At 44.6% G+C, this 17,765-nt stretch overlaps 1 protein-coding gene and 1 non-coding gene across 3 annotated transcripts in view; one reads left to right on the forward strand and one right to left on the reverse strand.

The window, feature by feature from the left end:
• The window catches only part of LOC139418888 (tropomodulin-1-like), a 20,786-nt gene extending 3,334 nt beyond the window's left edge, over positions 1–17,452 (reverse strand). Inside the window, exons 1-10 of one of the 2 annotated variants that reach the window (XM_071168661.1) lie at positions 17,045–17,371; positions 11,991–12,201; positions 10,312–10,468; positions 7,844–7,960; positions 5,889–5,978; positions 5,268–5,398; positions 4,731–4,838; positions 4,317–4,460; positions 1,672–1,816; positions 117–235 (exon numbers count right to left, since the gene is read on the reverse strand). In XM_071168661.1, the coding sequence (XP_071024762.1) occupies positions 117–235; positions 1,672–1,816; positions 4,317–4,460; positions 4,731–4,838; positions 5,268–5,398; positions 5,889–5,978; positions 7,844–7,960; positions 10,312–10,468; positions 11,991–12,116 (1,137 nt within the window). In that variant the 5' untranslated portion in view covers positions 12,117–12,201; positions 17,045–17,371. Of the gene's footprint in view, positions 1–116; positions 236–1,671; positions 1,817–4,316; positions 4,461–4,730; positions 4,839–5,267; positions 5,399–5,888; positions 5,979–7,843; positions 7,961–10,311; positions 10,469–11,990; positions 12,202–17,044 lie in introns of both variants that reach the window. The other variant, XM_071168662.1, reaches the window with a different exon arrangement.
• Positions 5,032–5,104, forward strand: trnaa-ugc (transfer RNA alanine (anticodon UGC)). The gene has a single exon. It is a non-coding gene; the product is annotated as a tRNA-Ala (tRNA).
• Positions 17,453–17,765: the final 313 nt, after the last annotated feature.

The raw sequence follows: 17,765 nt of genomic DNA on the forward strand, positions 1-17,765 counted from the left end.
CGAGAGATGATGAGGAGGAATGGAAGGCACAACGCAGGGAGTTGTGGGTAGAACTCAAGGAAAAGAAGCAAGAGAAGGCTGAAGAGGTAGGACGAGGACACAACGGCTGTCTTTACTTTCTTGGTCTTGGTGAGTTTCGGCTTGAACTTTTTACCAAATGCCCTCTCCAGTTCCGGCACGGACAGAGTGAGAGTAAAGGAACCGTCCGAGTGATGATCGGATCGGATTACCCGAGCTGCAACACAACAGTGGTAAACACACAACACACACACACACACACACACACACACACACACACACACACACACACACACACACACACACACACACACACACACACACACACAAGCACTATGAGTGACCAAGACGAGAGCGGCTCATGCACATCTTTGGTGGAAGAGTCACCGAGTAGATAGAACTGGTACCATGCTGTGTTCAAGAGAAATGTCATCATGATGCAAAACAACCCGATGACACACTGATGTCGGTGCGCAAACTAGGTCAATAATTTCGTTCCAAGAGATTAGTATAAGACCATCTCTTATTTTTTTACAGCCTTTTGTACAAGACCTGACATGTCTTTGATCATGTGTTCTGGACCCCAAAAGATGTAGCCTGATGACTCACACTAAGTTCTCCCGCTGCTCTGTCGTTCGCTATAGACTTTAGTCCGAGACTGCCGTCACTGAAGTCGTTTGCGGTGATGATGGGCGTTGCACTAAACAAAGTCATCACCGATTGGATCGTCTCTAACCAATCAGATTATCCAAACCAATGATGAATTTTCAAACCGCCACTTTACCCAACTGTGTCCTGGCTCTGGCCCAACCCATGGGTTTCTGGACCAATCAGACGGCCCCGAATGTGTTTGCATTCAGTGATGGGTCGGGGAACTACTCAGATCCAGACTCATTGAGGAGAAATAAGGAACGTCCTACAGCGTGGAGCGGCACAGCGTTTGGCCAGAGTAAGGAGTCTGGGTAGCCAGGCAACAACACAAGTCCCTGAATAGACCCATTTGAGTGCACATCCCAAATGGCATCCTGTTCCCTATATAGTGCAGAGCCCTACTGTACAGGTTAGTGAACTATAAATGGAATAGGGTGCCTATAAAAAGGGAATAGGGTGCCACTTGGGACGCAACCCATGTCTCTAGTGGTGTCTCAGCTGTTGTGAGGGATCACACTGGGAAGTCTGGGAGCGTTTCACTGGAGCACCACTTTAGTACTAGTGATGTCATCTTCCAGGAAGGGATCCAAACAGCCGAGCATTGTGATTGGCTTGGCTCCTCCCATTATTTAGTTACGTTAAACAGTGATGGTGAATTAAGATGGATTACTACTGGGTCTGGAATTACATCTGACGCATGCTCTGCACCTTCACTAGCAGGTTTTATTAGTTCAACGTTGTTTTGGAAAATGGAGTGAGTGAGTGAGTGAGTAAACATCTCAAAGATTGTGAGTGTCGATGGGAGAGAAACAGTGAGTATAACAGAGCGATTTTAATCTATTGTGAGTGAGTGAGTTAGTCTTTGAACCTCAATCTCAGTCAGGTTGTTAGCATTAGGGCTAGCAGAACTTCCATCTCAGTCAGGTTGTTTGCTTCAGCTCGAGCAGAACCTCCATCTCAGCCAGGTTGTTAGCATTAGCATTAGCAGAACCATCATCTCACCCAGGTCGTTGTTGTTCATCATGGCGTTGGAGCCCCTCAGCCTGGGGCCCTGCTGGGTAAAGTGGTAGCCAAACTTCAACAACGTGGTGTTCTTCTCCAGCATGCTGGCTATCTCCATCTCCACCTTGTTACCTAGCGGTTGGCTCTGGAGGAAGGGGAGCGGGGGAATCAGACCTGGATTCAAATAGCATTTGTTTCCTTACAAATTGAGCTGTTGATTGAGCCTGTCTGCTCTGTCAGATGGACAGCTTAAATAATTGGGGTAAAAACTGGACATAGAAGGAATCACCCATCGGGTAAAACTGGTTGAAATGACGCCATTACAAACCAATTTACAACCAGACATTACGTCGTGTAAACCAGTAAACCTAGGTGATTTTCCAATGTCCTGTTTGAAATAACTGGTTACAATGCAGCCTTTTCTGGTTGTAAAATGGAGTCATTTCAACCAGCTTGTCCATGACTCAGCACAATTAATAAATGGAGGCAAAGTTGTTAGTCATGTGTCTAAATATAAAACCTTACGGAATCAAAGAGATTCAGCACAGTTTATGTTAGGAAAAAATGATTCACTGGCAAGAGGTAGCCCAGCGTGGGCAAAACTGGTTGAAATGAGGTCATTGCAACAACCAGATTTCAACCAGTTTTGGCTGCAATCTGGTTAATCAGGTTGCAAGGATGTCCTTTCAGCCAGTTTTGCCCACTGGGAAGGAATAACGGCTACTAAGTGTTCGCACTAGCACCAATATCACACCACAATGAATCAATTGAGTGATTAGCTTTTTACAATCTGACCCTGTTGAAACAGTAGACTCAAGTGGTCCTTGTGATGTCTTATTGTAACTGGCTGGGCTGGGCACTGTGACAGCAAAAATAGGGTGATTCCTCATGAAACCAGGACAAAATAAATACCGTGATTTCATTGGGATTTTCACGAAATGTTTTCCATAGAAAGGTCCTTTGGAGGAAGGATTGTCGACACATATTTGACATTTGTATCTTTAAGCATCATTGAGAAATCATTTGTAGAAGTTGTAATATTTGTGAAATTTTGGCATTACCCAGGCCTCCTTTCCACTGTCTGTCAGTAGAATGGACCCAGGCCTCCTTTATATTGTCTGTCAGTAGAATGGACCCAGGCCTCCTTCACACTGTCTGTCAGTAGAATGGACCCAGGCCTCCTTCACACTGTCTGTCAGTAGAATGGACCCAGGCCTCCTTTACACTGTCTGTCAGTAGAATGGACCCAGGCCTCCTTTACACTGTCTGTCAGTAGAATGGACCCAGGCCTCCTTTACATTGTCTGTCAGTAGAATGGACCCAGGCCTCCTTTACATTGTCTGTCAGTAGAATGGACCCAGGCCTCCTTTACACTGTCTGTCAGTAGAATGGACCCAGGCCTCCTTCACACGGTCTGTCAGTAGAATGGACCCAGGCTTGCTTTACACTGTCTGTCAGTAGAATGGACCCAGGCCTCCTTTATATTGTCTGTCAGTAGATTGGACCCAGGCCTCCTTTACATTGTCTGTCAGTAGAATGGACCCAGGCTTGCTTTACACTGTCTGTCAGTAGAATGGACCCAGGCCTCCTTTACATTGTCTGTCAGTAGAATGGACCCAGGCCTCCTTTATATTGTCTGTCAGTAGAATGGACCCAGGCCTCATTTATATTGTCTGTCAGTAGAATGGACCCAGGCTTCCTTCACACTGTCTGTCAGTAGAATGGACCCAGGCCTCCTTTACATTGTCTGTCAGTAGAATGGACCCAGGCTTCCTTCACACTGTCTGTCAGTAGAATGGACCCAGGCCTCCTTTACATTGTCTGTCAGTAGAATGGACCCAGGCCTCCTTTACATTGTCTGTCAGTAGAATGGACCCAGGCCTCCTTTACACTGTCTGTCAGTAGAATGGACCCAGGCCTCCTTTACATTGTCTGTCAGTAGAATGGACCCAGGCCTCCTTTACATTGTCTGTCAGTAGAATGGACCCAGGCCTCCTTTACACTGTCTGTCAGTAGAATGGACCCAGGCCTCCTTTACATTGTCTGTCAGTAGAATGGACCCAGGCCTCCTTTACATTGTCTGTCAGTAGAATGGACCCAGGCCTCCTTTACATTGTCTGTCAGTAGATTGGACCCAGGCCTCCTTTACATTGTCTGTCAGTAGAATGGACCCAGGCCTCCTTTACATTGTCTGTCAATAGAATGGACCCAGGCCTCCTTTACATTGTCTGTCAGTAGAATGGACCCAGGCCTCCTTTACACTGTCTGTCAGTAGAATGGACCCAGGCCTCCTTTACACTGTCTGTCAGTAGAATGGACCCAGGCCTCCTTTACACTGTCTGCCAGTAGAATGGACCCAGGCCTCCTTTACACTGTCTGTCAGTAGAATGGACCCAGGCCTCCTTTACACTGTCTGTCAGTAGAATGGACCCAGGCCTCCTTTACACTGTCTGTCAGTAGAATGGACCCAGGCCTCCTTTATATTGTCTGCCAGTAGAATGGACCCAGGCCTCCTTTACACTGTCTGTCAGTAGAATGGACCCAGGCCTCCTTTACACTGTCTGTCAGTAGAATGGACCCAGGCCTCCTTTACACTGTCTGTCAGTAGAATGTACCAATAACGATTGTGCTGTATTTTATTGTACCTGGTTGTCGATCTTGAGTTCCTGCAGGGTTGTGTTGGACTGCAGTGAGGCGATGAGAGCCAGGATACCCGTCCCTGTGATGAAGTTGGATTCTATGTTCAGACTCTTCAGTGTGGTGTTCCCCTTCAGCATCTCTGCCAGAGCCTGAGACACAGCAAATGGGGACAGTATATTTATACGGGCTATAATTAAACCCATATCTGAAATGCCATCATTTTCCCCCCATCTATATTTTTGACCAGGCCACAGGCCCAGGTATCAAGGCCATGGGAGGCCATTTTGTTTTTTAAACTGAATTTCCAGATGGAGATGACTTCGAATGAAGACTTGGAGATGTGTACATTCACATCGTCTGATGTAACTGTTACAGTATGCGTGTAGGGGATTTGCTCCAGACACAACAGCAATACTCACAAAGGCTACGGGATCATTACTCCTGGTTCCCACGAGGCTGAAGCGTTCCACTGCAGTGTTCTCCGTCAGGGCGTCTGCATAGGCCTTCAGCGTCTTCACTGGAATGTTCTGGAACACAAGAGGCTTCAAATCAATAAAGCCACACACACACGTGCCACTGTTTAAATCGGACTGACTACAAATGCATTTGAAAAGACTGGAGAATAACCAAAATCAAATGTTGACTCCAGGGTAGAGGTTTGCCCTGACCTCTTGTAGTCAGACTGAGAATAGTGTGGTACATGTGTGTCTCCTATGGGGGTCCCGTGTGGCTCGGTTGGTAGAGCATGGCACTTGCAATGCCAGGGTTGTGAGTTCGATTCCCACGGTGGGGACCAGTACAACAAAAAGTTGGAAAATATATGCACTAACTATTGTAAATCGGATAAGATCGTCTGCTAAATGACAACAAAAAAAATGTACAAATGTTTATGGTAGGAGGACATCATATAAATCAATTATACTGACTTGTGCATGTGAATCAATATAATGTAGCACCTTGATGTTGTTAAGGTTGACCTCCAGCAGGTCAGGGTCGTTCCTCTGCATCCTCAACAGCGTCTCCTCCACGTCAGTAGAGTTGGGCTGCTCATCAGGCACAGGCTTATACTGAGTACACTGGATAACGCCTACAGGAAAATATGTTAGTAACAATACCTATATCATGTAAATCAGTAATAACAATGGCACTCGAGGCGTTGAAAGAAACAAATATGATTTGCAGCACTCAGTTTGTTTGGCTGAACCAGCATGTCTTTACATTATATTATTTAACGTCAGAAAGGTTGCAACGGACGACTGTAAAAGTCAGGAAACAGGAACATTTTTGTCCAGTTCTCTTTGAACCTTTGACGTTGGTTCTGTTCATGTTTGATTTTTAACTTCCCTGAACTGTCTGAAACACGGACGCTTTGGTGCCACTCTTTATTAAATCCACTTGAAAAACAAAACCCCTAATAAGTACAATACATGGTAGGATAAACAGATGAATCATCGTTAAAACCATGCCTGAAAACTTTGGCACTTACAGGACACACACACACACACACACACACACACACACACACACACACACACACACACACACACACACACACACACACACACACACACACTTACTGTTAAGGCCTTGTTTGTTGACTATATTGCTGCTGGCCAAAGCCTCGTAGTACTGCTGGTTACTCATCAGAGTGTGCATTCCCAAAATGGCTGGAGGGAGGGAAGAGAAGAGATGGAGAGACGGACAAAAGGAGCGAGAGAGAGAACGGGAAAGAAAAATTAAGTGAGAGATGTGGAGAGAGAAGGAGGGAGAGATGGAGTGAGAGAGAGAGAAAAATAAAGTAGAGAGAAACAAAGGAGAGAGAGAGAGAGAGAGAGGGGGAACAGAGACAGGGAGAGAGAGTATACATTGTGTCAAATGACGTGAACACTGAAGGATAAACACCGAAGAGTTGACGTGGGTGTGAGTGCCAACGCTCTCCTTAGTTCGGCACATTGTGTTTACTTGGCTAAGATAGCAGACAGGACACCCACAAGTGGGCCTTGAGAGCTGCCTTGTTCAAACTCGCAAACATCCAAGCCAAACTATCGGCTGGCAAAAAATCTCACACACAGCAGTAGATAGTCGTCCCTGTCATAGCCAGACATACAAAAGAACAACACGTGCGTCGATGCCAGCGTCTGCAAGTCATTATTAAACACATGGTTTAAATAGCATTGTGTCACTGTTGCAGATGTCACACAATGCAGACATTATTCTCCCCGTCTTGGATGGCCTCTGCTGCCACATGAATCGCAGGAACATGCTTGACTAGTCAATATGTTCTTGATTATCGCAAAGATCCCTGTTTTAGCTTTCATTTTAATCTTAGTTTTAAATGTTTTATCTTTGCTTCCCCCCCCTAACCCCCTCTTTTGCTGTACAGAGTCCTTGTGTTTTTGAAAAGCGCTTTAAATCAAATGTATTATCAGTAGTAGCAGTAGTTTTATCTTGTGTCCAGTTTGATGGGAAAACTCGAATAAAAATGTGCTTTCTGGACCACCGTAGATGACTTGGAGCCAGTACAAATGAACAAAATGAGAGTGAAAAGAGGGCAGTTCAGCAGAAAAGCAACGAAAAAAGAAGCAAGTGTATTATTTTCATCTGTCAGCATGACAGAGAGTGTGAGAACAGTTAGTTATCTTTGAGATAAACAACGGAGAACGAGCGGTCCATTTTAAGCAGCCGTGAAGAGTTAGTTGGAAACTCATCATGAGCAGGCTGTGGATTAATTACAAACCATTGGATATGTCTGGGAGGACAAAAACAAACGCTGGCAAGCAAACCACTTGTCACTAATTAACACTAACACTTAGGGAAGCGGAGAGAAATACAGGCCATATAACGTGCAGCTAGTGTTAGGGCCGGGACGATTGCAATATATGAACCAGGAGCACCGAGGCAAAAATGAAAACACGAAGCATTCCAAACTCTTTGGTCCTTTAAAAAAACCTGTTGTATATAACATTTCATGTGCTATAGCTTGGAAAATAAATAAATAAATAAGACTCTGGATGACAATATAATGAGGTTTGTTTCCAACATTAGGTCTGTCTTCCTAAAGAAGTTACATTCGCTTCGTGTTTCTGTTTCCCTTGCCCACGATGCCAACGACTACTGCTATCGTCCCGGCCCTAGCTAGTGTGTGGGCTGGCAAATACCGCGGCTGCTTGTCACAAAGCCCAGAGAGAGGGCAACCATGGTGTCCAAACAGCAGTGAGGAGCAGCAATGGAAGGGGTGATGACGATGACAGGATATGGAGGGGGAACAGGGAGAAGGAGGAGAAGAAGGGTGGGATCACTAGACGGGACAGAGGAGAGTTAGAGAGGAAAGGAGGACGTTACTGACGGAGGAGTGAACCGTGAAGCTGATTCCGTGTCCGGGATCGTTCTCAAGTGACTGTTTGGTTAGCGTGGATTTAAACTTATTCGCTGAAGAAGGTGAATCGACTGGAAATAAAACAGGAACGGTGATAACAGAAAAGATGTCGGTCTGTAAATGGGTGTGCGCACGTGAAGGTGCGTGTCTTTCTACCGGCAATGTCGCAGATCTCAGCGTCGCTGGCGTTGGCCAGTGCCTCCTCCAACTCTGGCTCCAGAGTTACGTTCTCCATGATGGGGTCCACCACCTTCTTAGGTATAAAGACTTTACCTGGAAGATAGAGGACAATCGTTAACACAGTACATGCCACTATTCATCTCAGCCAGAAGAGGACTGGACACATCTCAGAGCCTGGTTCCGCTCTAGGTTTCTTCCTGGTTCCTGCCTTTCTAGAGAGTGTTTCCCTAGCCACCGTGCTTCTACATCTGCATTGCTTGCCGTTTGGGGTTTTGGTCCGGGTGTCTGTAAAGCACTTGAAGACCTTCTCGAGTTTTACCCAGCCACGTCTGACATGTAGCGCCCCGCGTCGCGCTGCCCCGGCCAAGCTGCCCCGGCCAAGTCTCAGAACACCGGAACAGGATTATGTGAATGAACACTGAGGGGAGGAAGGCTGCAGTGACAGGCTGTGTGTGTGGTCCAATTATCGGCCGTTCTCCCAAAGTTTGCAGACTGTGCACTTGTCTTGCACACTCCCTGTCATGGAAGGAATCGTTGGCTGGATGGGAGTTGATCCATAACGGGAAGTGTGCAAGTGCAGACTTTGGGATAAGAGAGTTGGGACGTGGCCACAGTCCACCGTTAGATCAGGGACCATATGTATCTGATGTAGGATCAGGTTCTTCCCTGTCCATGTAATCATATTCATTTGGATCTAAACTGCTAAACCGATCATAGATCAGCACTCCTATTCTGAGACACTTTATGAATACAAGGTCTGAGGTCTTATTCATAGCCGTCACAGGTCCAGGATCAGCTACAGCAGTGTCTGTCCTCCTGGCCTTGATTGTAGCCTGGATGATCTGTTCTGGGGTCTGACGAACCAATGGAACCAGTGGAGCCGTTCCAACTTTCAACTGGAAAGTCACCTCAACTTCAGGCTAGCTGCTGGGTGCCAGGATGTAGCAGGATGTTCGTCTCTGTGGTTGGTCGGTACCTGTCACCTATCAGGCTTGGCTGAGACACAGTGCTTGCTTGAGTGTTTGAGATCGACTGCACAGAATCAGTGATCTACAAATCACCTTGCATCCCAAATAATACTCCTTGTGTGATCAAGATTAGAGATTCCGGGCCTTACCTCGCTAAAACTGATCTGGCGGACACACAGAGAGACAGGCTGATACCCAGCAGGCTACATCTACACCTGAGTAGATCTGGGATGAGTCAGCTGGCACCAGGCCCTGCTTTCTACCTGGATACGTCCAGATATAAGGAAGGACGAACTAGAGGACTCTGTTGCGGCTGGCCCAGTTTCCCAGAACCAGACTGTCTGAGATCATAATTGGTCTGATAGGTAGGCAGACTCAGCTCAGGCAGTTTCGTAGCTGGATATGTCCAGACAGATGCAAGAACAGATGAACCAGCATACAGACTGGCTTGCGACTGGTCCAGTTTCCTAGAACAAGCTATTGTCTGAGACCACTGATTGGTCCTGATGGATGTAGGACTTTAGGCCTGTAGTTACATGGCTGTAATGTTCTGAAAGTATTAGTATCTCGGCACGCTGACAGTAGGGTTCACCTCACAAGGTTATTATCACAGCTTGCATGTCCCTGGCCACGGTCCATGTTGGCCTCCAGCCACTTCTCCTAGCCAAGCTAGACCCTATCCCCTATCCCTTCTGTTCATAGATCTGACAGGATTTCATGTAAACAATATGTAACCCTTATTTTACCAGGTAGGTTGACTGAGAACACATTCTCATTTACAGCAACAACCTGAGGAATAGTTACAGGGGAGAAGAGGGGGGGGGGGGTGAGTGAGCCAGTTGTAAGCTGGGGATGATTAGGTGACCGTGATGGTATGAGGGCCAGATTTGGAATTTAGCCAGGACCCCTACTCTTACGTTAAGTGCAATGGGATCTTTAGTGTCCACAGAGCGTCAGGACACCAGTTCAACGTCCCATCCGAAAGACAGCACCCCACACAGGGCAATGTCCCCAATCACTGCCCTGGGATCTTTTTTTTAGACCAGGAAAGGAAAGATTGTCTCCTACTGGCTCTCCAACACCACTTCCAGCAGCATCTGGTCTCCCATCTAGGGACCAACCCTGCTTATCGTCAGAAGCAAGCCAGTAGTGGGATGCAGAGTGGTATGCTGCGGGCCGATAGGGGGATGGATTCACCCCACAAGTAGAGATTATGCCATATTGGTAAAACCTATCTGGAGTATGAACCAAAATGAAACTGGGCTCCTACCACACTTCTCAATGAGGAAACATGGAATTTTAGATTACTTCCTTGACTGAATTGAAATAGAACTGACCCCAACCCTGGTTGGGGGTCGGCACGGCACAGCGTTATGCCAGTGCTCAGATCAGATCTAACAGGGAACTACCTCTCTTCTCTCCAGTGAAGCACAGGCCTATAGTGGTATTCTATCATGCTGGGAACTGCGGTCATACCTCTCTTCTCTCCAGTGAACGGAACCAGGTCCTCCTTGTCAGGGTGTTCCTTGGCCTGCTTCTCCAGGTGGGCTACCAGGTTCTCTCTCTGGAAGGTTCCGGTCGGCGCCTTCTTGGTCTGATCCTTCTGCCTCATCCCGGCCGGCAACAGGGCATTCTAAAGACAGGAAGGATTTATCATTGGCCGATAATGTTAACAAAGGGTTGTACTTACACTAGGTAAGAGGGTATTCTAACTACAGGGAAGGATTGTCATTGGCCAATAATTATAGCAATGGGTGGGATTGCACTTGTTTATACACTACATTTTTCATCCACTCTCGTGGGATAGCCGAATGTAACAGTGAAAGGACACACACACCATCACTGTGTTAAAATAACACTAACCGAAATAACAAAGGCAGTTCCCAGACCCAGATAGCTATTCTTAGACCGCAGCACGCTAAACCAGGTCCATATTATAGCGATAGACCGATATCTTGTCTTAGCTTTCAGCACCTATTAGTGCACTGGCCGCTTACAGACAGCGTAGTATTTATACCTGTAGTATTTATACCTGACATATCAGTTTAACTCTTTAACGTGGCTCTGTGGGAGATCTGGATGCTATCGTCAAAAGTCAAGGAAAGACGACAAGCACCACCCACCCACACACCCACACACCCACACACCCACACACACACACCTCTAAGCATGGGCTGGCTCTCCTGGTATTGTAAGCAACCAGACTTGTTGTGAGCCGTCGACCATTCATCATAACCCTATTACAGCTTGTGTCGTCAACACCTCGATGGAAGAGCTACTTATGAATAAATATGAAGTCAAGCACCGCCGCATCACACAGTATTATAAATATATGATAGGCATAACTTAACATATATTATAAATAACAGATGAGGTCTAAACTCTGAGAAGTTGCTGTTTTTCTCAACTTTCCCTGGGAAGTTGGTTTGAGGATCACTGTATTGTTTAGACCTAGAACTGCATATTGAATTGAATATACAGGGAGATGATATATAGGCTAATTTATGTTATCAACGTGATAAGACAGGTTAATATGTTGGTGCCCTATAAGAATGTCAAAAGGTTCAGGGAAAAAATGTCAGTAATGAAATCTGAAATCAATCTGACCGACTTGCGCAACGTCGTCATCCAACAACGCTTCCAGCTGAGATCTCCTCCTGACCAAGTTGGTTTGAGTGTCATTTGTCAGTCTTAGTCTTTGGGAGAATCTCAATTGCAAATTCCTCACATCCTCGCTTCCATCTTAAAACCCATTGGATGAGAAAGCCAGAGGTCCCGCCCCTCAGACCATCTCCTCCAATGGGTTTTGAGGAGGTGAGGCGAGAGGACGCAATTGAGATTCTCCACGTCTCTCAGATGTCACCCTAATGCTTATATAGTGAGCTACTTTAAACCAGGGCTCTGGTACACCTGTAAACATTAATATCTGAGCGTTATACCATGATCTACTGCATAGAGGGTTGCATGTTTGATTTAAGGATCCTTTTGTAGTCCTAGATTTTTTTACGTGATAGCGTGATTTAATGCACTATCCTGCTACCGACCTCTCATCTCTGTTGAGCTCGTTAAAAGATACATGTTCTAGATTGCGTTGGGATCGAGCTCCAGATAACCAAGACACACACACACCAAGATGATCAGCGTTTAAGACTTACGTCGGGATCTAACTCCTCCAGCTCATCCTCCAGCCTCTGTAGCTCTTCCTCTGAGAGTTTCTTCAGTAGTTCATCCTCGTCCACGTCCCTGTAGTTCACTACTTCCTTCTTATAGGAGGTGGACATGGCAGCGCGATAGAATCCCAGCGACTCCCCAAATAACGTAAAGAAAAAGGCAACTAAGTGCCCAGCGATGTTTTCAAAAGGAAGTCTGCAAGAACGTGGACGACAAAAACAAACGAGACAAGGTTTAGTCAACATGATTTGATTGGTCAACCAGCTGGATCCTAAATTAGGCCTACTGTACATCCAGTTAGACCTACTAACTGAGTCACAAGGCAGACCTACTGTACATCCAGTTAGACCTACTGAGTCATAAGGCAGACCTACTGTACATCCAGTTAGACCTACTGAGTCATAAGGCAGACCTACTGTACATCCAGTTAGACCTACTAACTGAGTCACAAGGCAGACCTACTGTACATCCAGTTAGACCTACTGAGTCATAAGGCAGACCTACTGTACATCCAGTTAGACCTACTGAGTCATAAGGCAGACCTACTGTATATCCAGTTAGACCTACTGAGTCATAAGGCAGACCTACTGTACATCCAGTTAGACCTACTAACTGAGTCATAAGGCAGACCTACTGTACATCCAGTTAGACCTACTGAGTCATAAGGCAGACCTACTGTATATCCAGTTAGACCTACTGAGACATAAGGCAGACCTACTGTACATCCAGTTAGACCTACTGAGTCACAAGGCAGACCTACTGTATATCCAGTTAGACCTACTGAGACATAAGGCAGACCTATGGACATCCAGTTAGACCTACTGAGTCACAAGGCAGACCTACTGTATATCCAGTTAGACCTACTAACTGAGTCATAAGGTAGACCTACTGTACATCCAGTTAGACCTACTGAGTCACAAGGCAGAACTACTGTATATCCAGTTAGACCTACTGAGACATAAGGCAGACCTACTGTACATCCAGTTAGACCTACTGAGTCACAAGGCAGACCTACTGTACATCCAGTTAGACCTACTGAGTCATAAGGCAGACCTACTGTACATCCAGTTAGACCTACTGAGTCACAAGGCAGACCTACTGTATATCCAGTTAGACCTACTGAGTCATAAGGCAGACCTACTGAGTCATAAGGCAGACCTACTGAGTCATAAGGCAGACCTACTGAGTCACATGGCAGACCTACTGTATATCCAGTTAGACCTACTGAGACATAAGGCAGACCTACTGTACATCCAGTTAGACCTACTGAGTCACAAGGCAGACCTACTGTATATCAAGTTAGACCTACTAAGTCATAAGGCAGACCTACTGTACATCCAGTTAGACCTACTGAGTCATAAGGCAGACCTACTGAGTCATAAGGCAGACCAACCAGCAAAATCCAAACACCACATTGATCCAGGAAATTAGAGATTATTAACTATTGGTAAACACCAATAACGTGATGTGTTGGATAAACACTGAAAAGTGGGCCCTTGACTTACAGAAACTAACTTGTGTTGCTTAACGGTCTGGAATGTCCAGAGATGTTTGTGCCTGGTGCCATTAAAATATTTAAAAAATGCATTAAGAATGCTGTTTGCCGGTCCAACAACACTTCAGCCAAATACCTTAAGGCAGTTTTTCCCCAAACGCTGGGTGGGGTCGGTTCTTACTTGTGGGTTGTGTCCCAAGCCCAGAGCATGGCTAGAAACATCCCTTACCCTCCAATGTCTGCAGATCTGTAAGGTTTAATCAATATAGTGGAAGCTTCACCACCACATTGCTTAGGCCCTATACCTACCGAGACAATTCAGATCTGCAAACATCAGAGGTTTAGGAGCAAGGGGGAGGGAGCAAATTGGGACAGGCTTGATTGGTCACGAAAAAAAAAATGCTACAATCTTCATTTGGGTCAAAATAGACATTTGAGAACGTTGTACTTAACTTCCGACAGTAGTCTACTTGGCTTTACAACAAGAAACAACAACTAACTTTCGGTGAGGATCACGACATGTATCATGACCGCAAAAAAACATTTTGAAACCACTGCTTTAAGAAGATAGGCCTACAGTACTTTTCTTTCAACAAGGGTGTATTCATTACGTCTTAAAACGGAAACCGTTTAAGAAGCAAACAGGACAAAAACGGGGAAGGACCTACTTGAATTTGTCCAATAGAAACTCATTTTCGTTGCAAAACGTTTTCCATTTGGAGTAAACGGTTTCTGTTACAAAACGCTTTGCAACAGAATTGGAGTAATGAAGCCTGGCCTGCCTCCTAAAATCTGATGGGGAACAGCTGATAAAAACAGCTCCCCTGTCACTCCCAGTCTGCTGGCAAACAGGAACATATTTATAGAGAGGCCTGGTTTCTGCTGTAACAATGCATGATTATGAACACAATGATGGTGTCTCGTAGTTTCCTAGCTCATGGTTATCGTACTACATTTAATATACAGTTGAAGTCGTAAGTTTACATACACTTAAGTTGGAGTCATTAAAACTCGTTTTTCAACCACTCCACAAATTTCTTGTTAACAAACTATAGTTTTGGCAAGTTAGGACATCTACTTTGTGCATGACACAAGTAATTACTCCAACATTTGTTTACAGACAGATTATTTCACTTATCATTCACTGTATCACAATTCCAGTGGGTCAGAAGTTTACATACACTAAGTTAACTATGCCTTAAAACAGCTTGGAAAATTCCTGAAAACGATGTCATGGTTTTAGTAGCTTCTGATAGGCTAATTGACATCTTTTGAGGCATCTGGAGGTGTACCTGTGGGTGTATTTCAAGGCCTACCTTCAAACTCAGTGCCTCTTTGCTTGACATAATGGGAAAATCAAAAGAAATCAGCCTCAGAAAAAAAATTGTAGACCTCCACAAGTCTGGTTCATCCTTGGGAGCAATTTCCAAATGGCTGAAGGTACCACGTTCATCTGTACAAACAATAGTACACAAGTATAAAAACCAATGGACCATGCAGCAGTCATACTGTTCAGGAAGGAGATGTGTTCTGTGTCCTATAGATGAACGTACTTTGGTGCGAAATGTGCAAATCAATCCCACAACAACGGCAAAGGACCTTGTGAAGATGCTGGTGGAAACAGGTACAAAAGTTTCTATATCCACAGTAAAACGAGTCCTATATCAACATTACCTGAAAGGCTGCTCAGCAAGGAAGAAGCCACTTCTCCAAAACCGCCATAAAAAAGCCAGACTACAGTTTGCAACTGCACATGGGGACAAAGATCGTATTTTTTGGAGAAATGTCCTCTGATCTGATGAAACAAAAATAGAACTGTTTGGCCATAATGACCATCGTTATGTTTGGAGGAAAAAGGGAAAGGTTTGTGTAACCGATGTGAAATGGCTAGCTAGTTAGCGGTGGTGCGCGCTAATAGCGTTTCAATCGGTGACATCCCTCGCTCTGAGACCTTGAAGTAGTTGTTCCCCTTGCTCTGCAAGGGCTGCCGCTTTTGTGGAGCGATGGGTAACGATGCTTCGAGGGTTACTGTTGACGTGTGCAGAGCGTCCCTGGTTCGCGCCCGGGACAGGGCGAGGGGACGGACTGAAGTTATACTGTTACACTTGCAAGCCGAAGAACACCATACCAACCGTGAAGCACAGGGGTGGCAGCATTATGTTGTGGGGGTTCTTTGCTGCAGAAGGTACTGGTGCACTTCACAAAATAGATGGCATCATGAGAAAGGGAAATTATGTAGATAAATTGAAGCAACATCTCAAGACATCAGTCAGGAAGTTAAAGCTTGATCGCAAATGGGTCTTCCAAATGGACAATGATCCCAAGCATACTTCCAAAGTTGTGGCAAAAAAGTCAAGGTATCGGAGTGGCAATCACAAAGCCCTGATCTCAATCCTATAGAATATTTGTGGGCAGAACTGAAAAAGCGTGTGCAAGCAAGGAGGCCTAGAAACCAGCTCTGTCAGGAGGAATGGGCCAAAATTAACCCAACTTATTGTGGGAAGCTTGTGGAACGCTACCCGAAACGTTTGACCCAAGTTAAACAATTTAAAGGCAATGCTACCAAATACTAATTGAGTGTATGTAAACTTCTGACCCACTGGGAATGTGATGATAGAAATAAAAGCTGAAATAAATCACTATTTTGACATTTCACATTCTTAAAATATAGTGGTGATACTAACTGACCTAAAACAGGGAATTTTTTACGAGGATTAAATGTCAGGAATTTTGAAAAACTGAGTTTAAATGTATTTGGCTAAGGTGTATGTAAACGTCTGACTTCAACTGTATATGTAATAATTTAGCAGAGGTTCTTAACCAGAGCAACTTAGTGCACTCATCTTAAGGTAGCTAGGTAAGTCAACCACATTCAGCACAAATTGTAATACATTTGGCTAATACAAGTGACATTCAAGAGCTCTACACTTGTTGACCTAGGCCTAAAACCTAAATCTATCGAACAATGCCTGAATTGACAATCTTTTCAAAGTTATTTAGAGTTCCCAGTTGATCGAATACAATAATACTTATGTTCACTGCAAACAATGTTATACTATATTTGGAAAGAAAGAAGAGGAGTTGGGAGATAAGTTAATGTTTAGAACGCTTGTAATTGTCCTTTTCTGGAGTTGATATAAAGCAGGCCAGGCAGCAAATAATGCGAAGGTTTTTGTTATTGGGTAGTAGGCCTGCAATACGTTAGTATTATTTTAAAATGAAGTACACTTCGATTGTTCTTTAACAAGCCCTAGGTTAACAAGATAGGTGGGGAATTTATACAGCTGTCATTCATAGGCAGATTCGATGACGGGTGAAAATGCGAAGAACGCATAACTTTGCATTATTAATACATTGTTCTTTCAAAGTAAAACAATACTTTTTAGTTTTTTCCACACTTCGAGTGAACACCAGTTACTTTGAAGCTTCAGTCTGGGTTAAATCATGGAATATGGCAAAAGATCTTTATATGCAAATTATTCGTTAAACGTTGTATTTAAGGACTTTTCTGCTAGAACAAGAAGTTATTTCGTATGCACGTACCTCCTCCACTGCTTATCCGGGCTATTTATAGCGAACGGGTCCCGCTTTGTGACAGTTGAATACTTTGACCAGATATGGATTCTTTTAGGGCCAGTCGAGTCACACTAGAGTCGCTTCATACAAGGAAAGTAAAGTACCGCGCAACCAAGCGGGAAAAAAAGTTTGATATCCCAACGGATATCCTCGAATGTTGTCAACGGCAGCCGAATTGAAATCCTTAACTTTGCTTACAACTTGTCCTTCAGTGGTTCGCGTAATGTAGTAAGTACAACACTCCCACAAAGGCAAAGTGAACTCTCCGACCGCTACTCCTCCTCACCCGGCGCTGCCAGTCAAGTGATGTCACACACTTGTTCTCCAGGCAAGTGCGCTACATGGCCATCAAATGATACAAGCGCCATTTACGTTACCAGTAGTAGACATTACCTGTGAATCAGAACAGCAGCAAAAACAATAGTGCGTTTATCGTAAAGAATAAAAACCTTCGTCTTTGAATACAATTTCGTATATTTGTTTAATTTATCTAAATTCATAACACAACTCTCCTTTCATATTCCACTTACGGTATAAACAGCTTAGTAGCTGTTATTGGTAATGAATATTACAATGTATAACAAAGTTGTGCTTTTTAATTAACAATTTATTCAGCCAAGTCTACATTCATCCATTTGAGCCACTTCCTTCAAAAGTAAAGTTAGTAATGTGGGATATCACACACAAA

The sequence above is a fragment of the Oncorhynchus clarkii genome, chromosome 10 (genome assembly GCF_045791955.1).
Source record: "Oncorhynchus clarkii lewisi isolate Uvic-CL-2024 chromosome 10, UVic_Ocla_1.0, whole genome shotgun sequence".
In the NCBI taxonomy this organism is placed as follows: domain Eukaryota; kingdom Metazoa; phylum Chordata; class Actinopteri; order Salmoniformes; family Salmonidae; genus Oncorhynchus; species Oncorhynchus clarkii.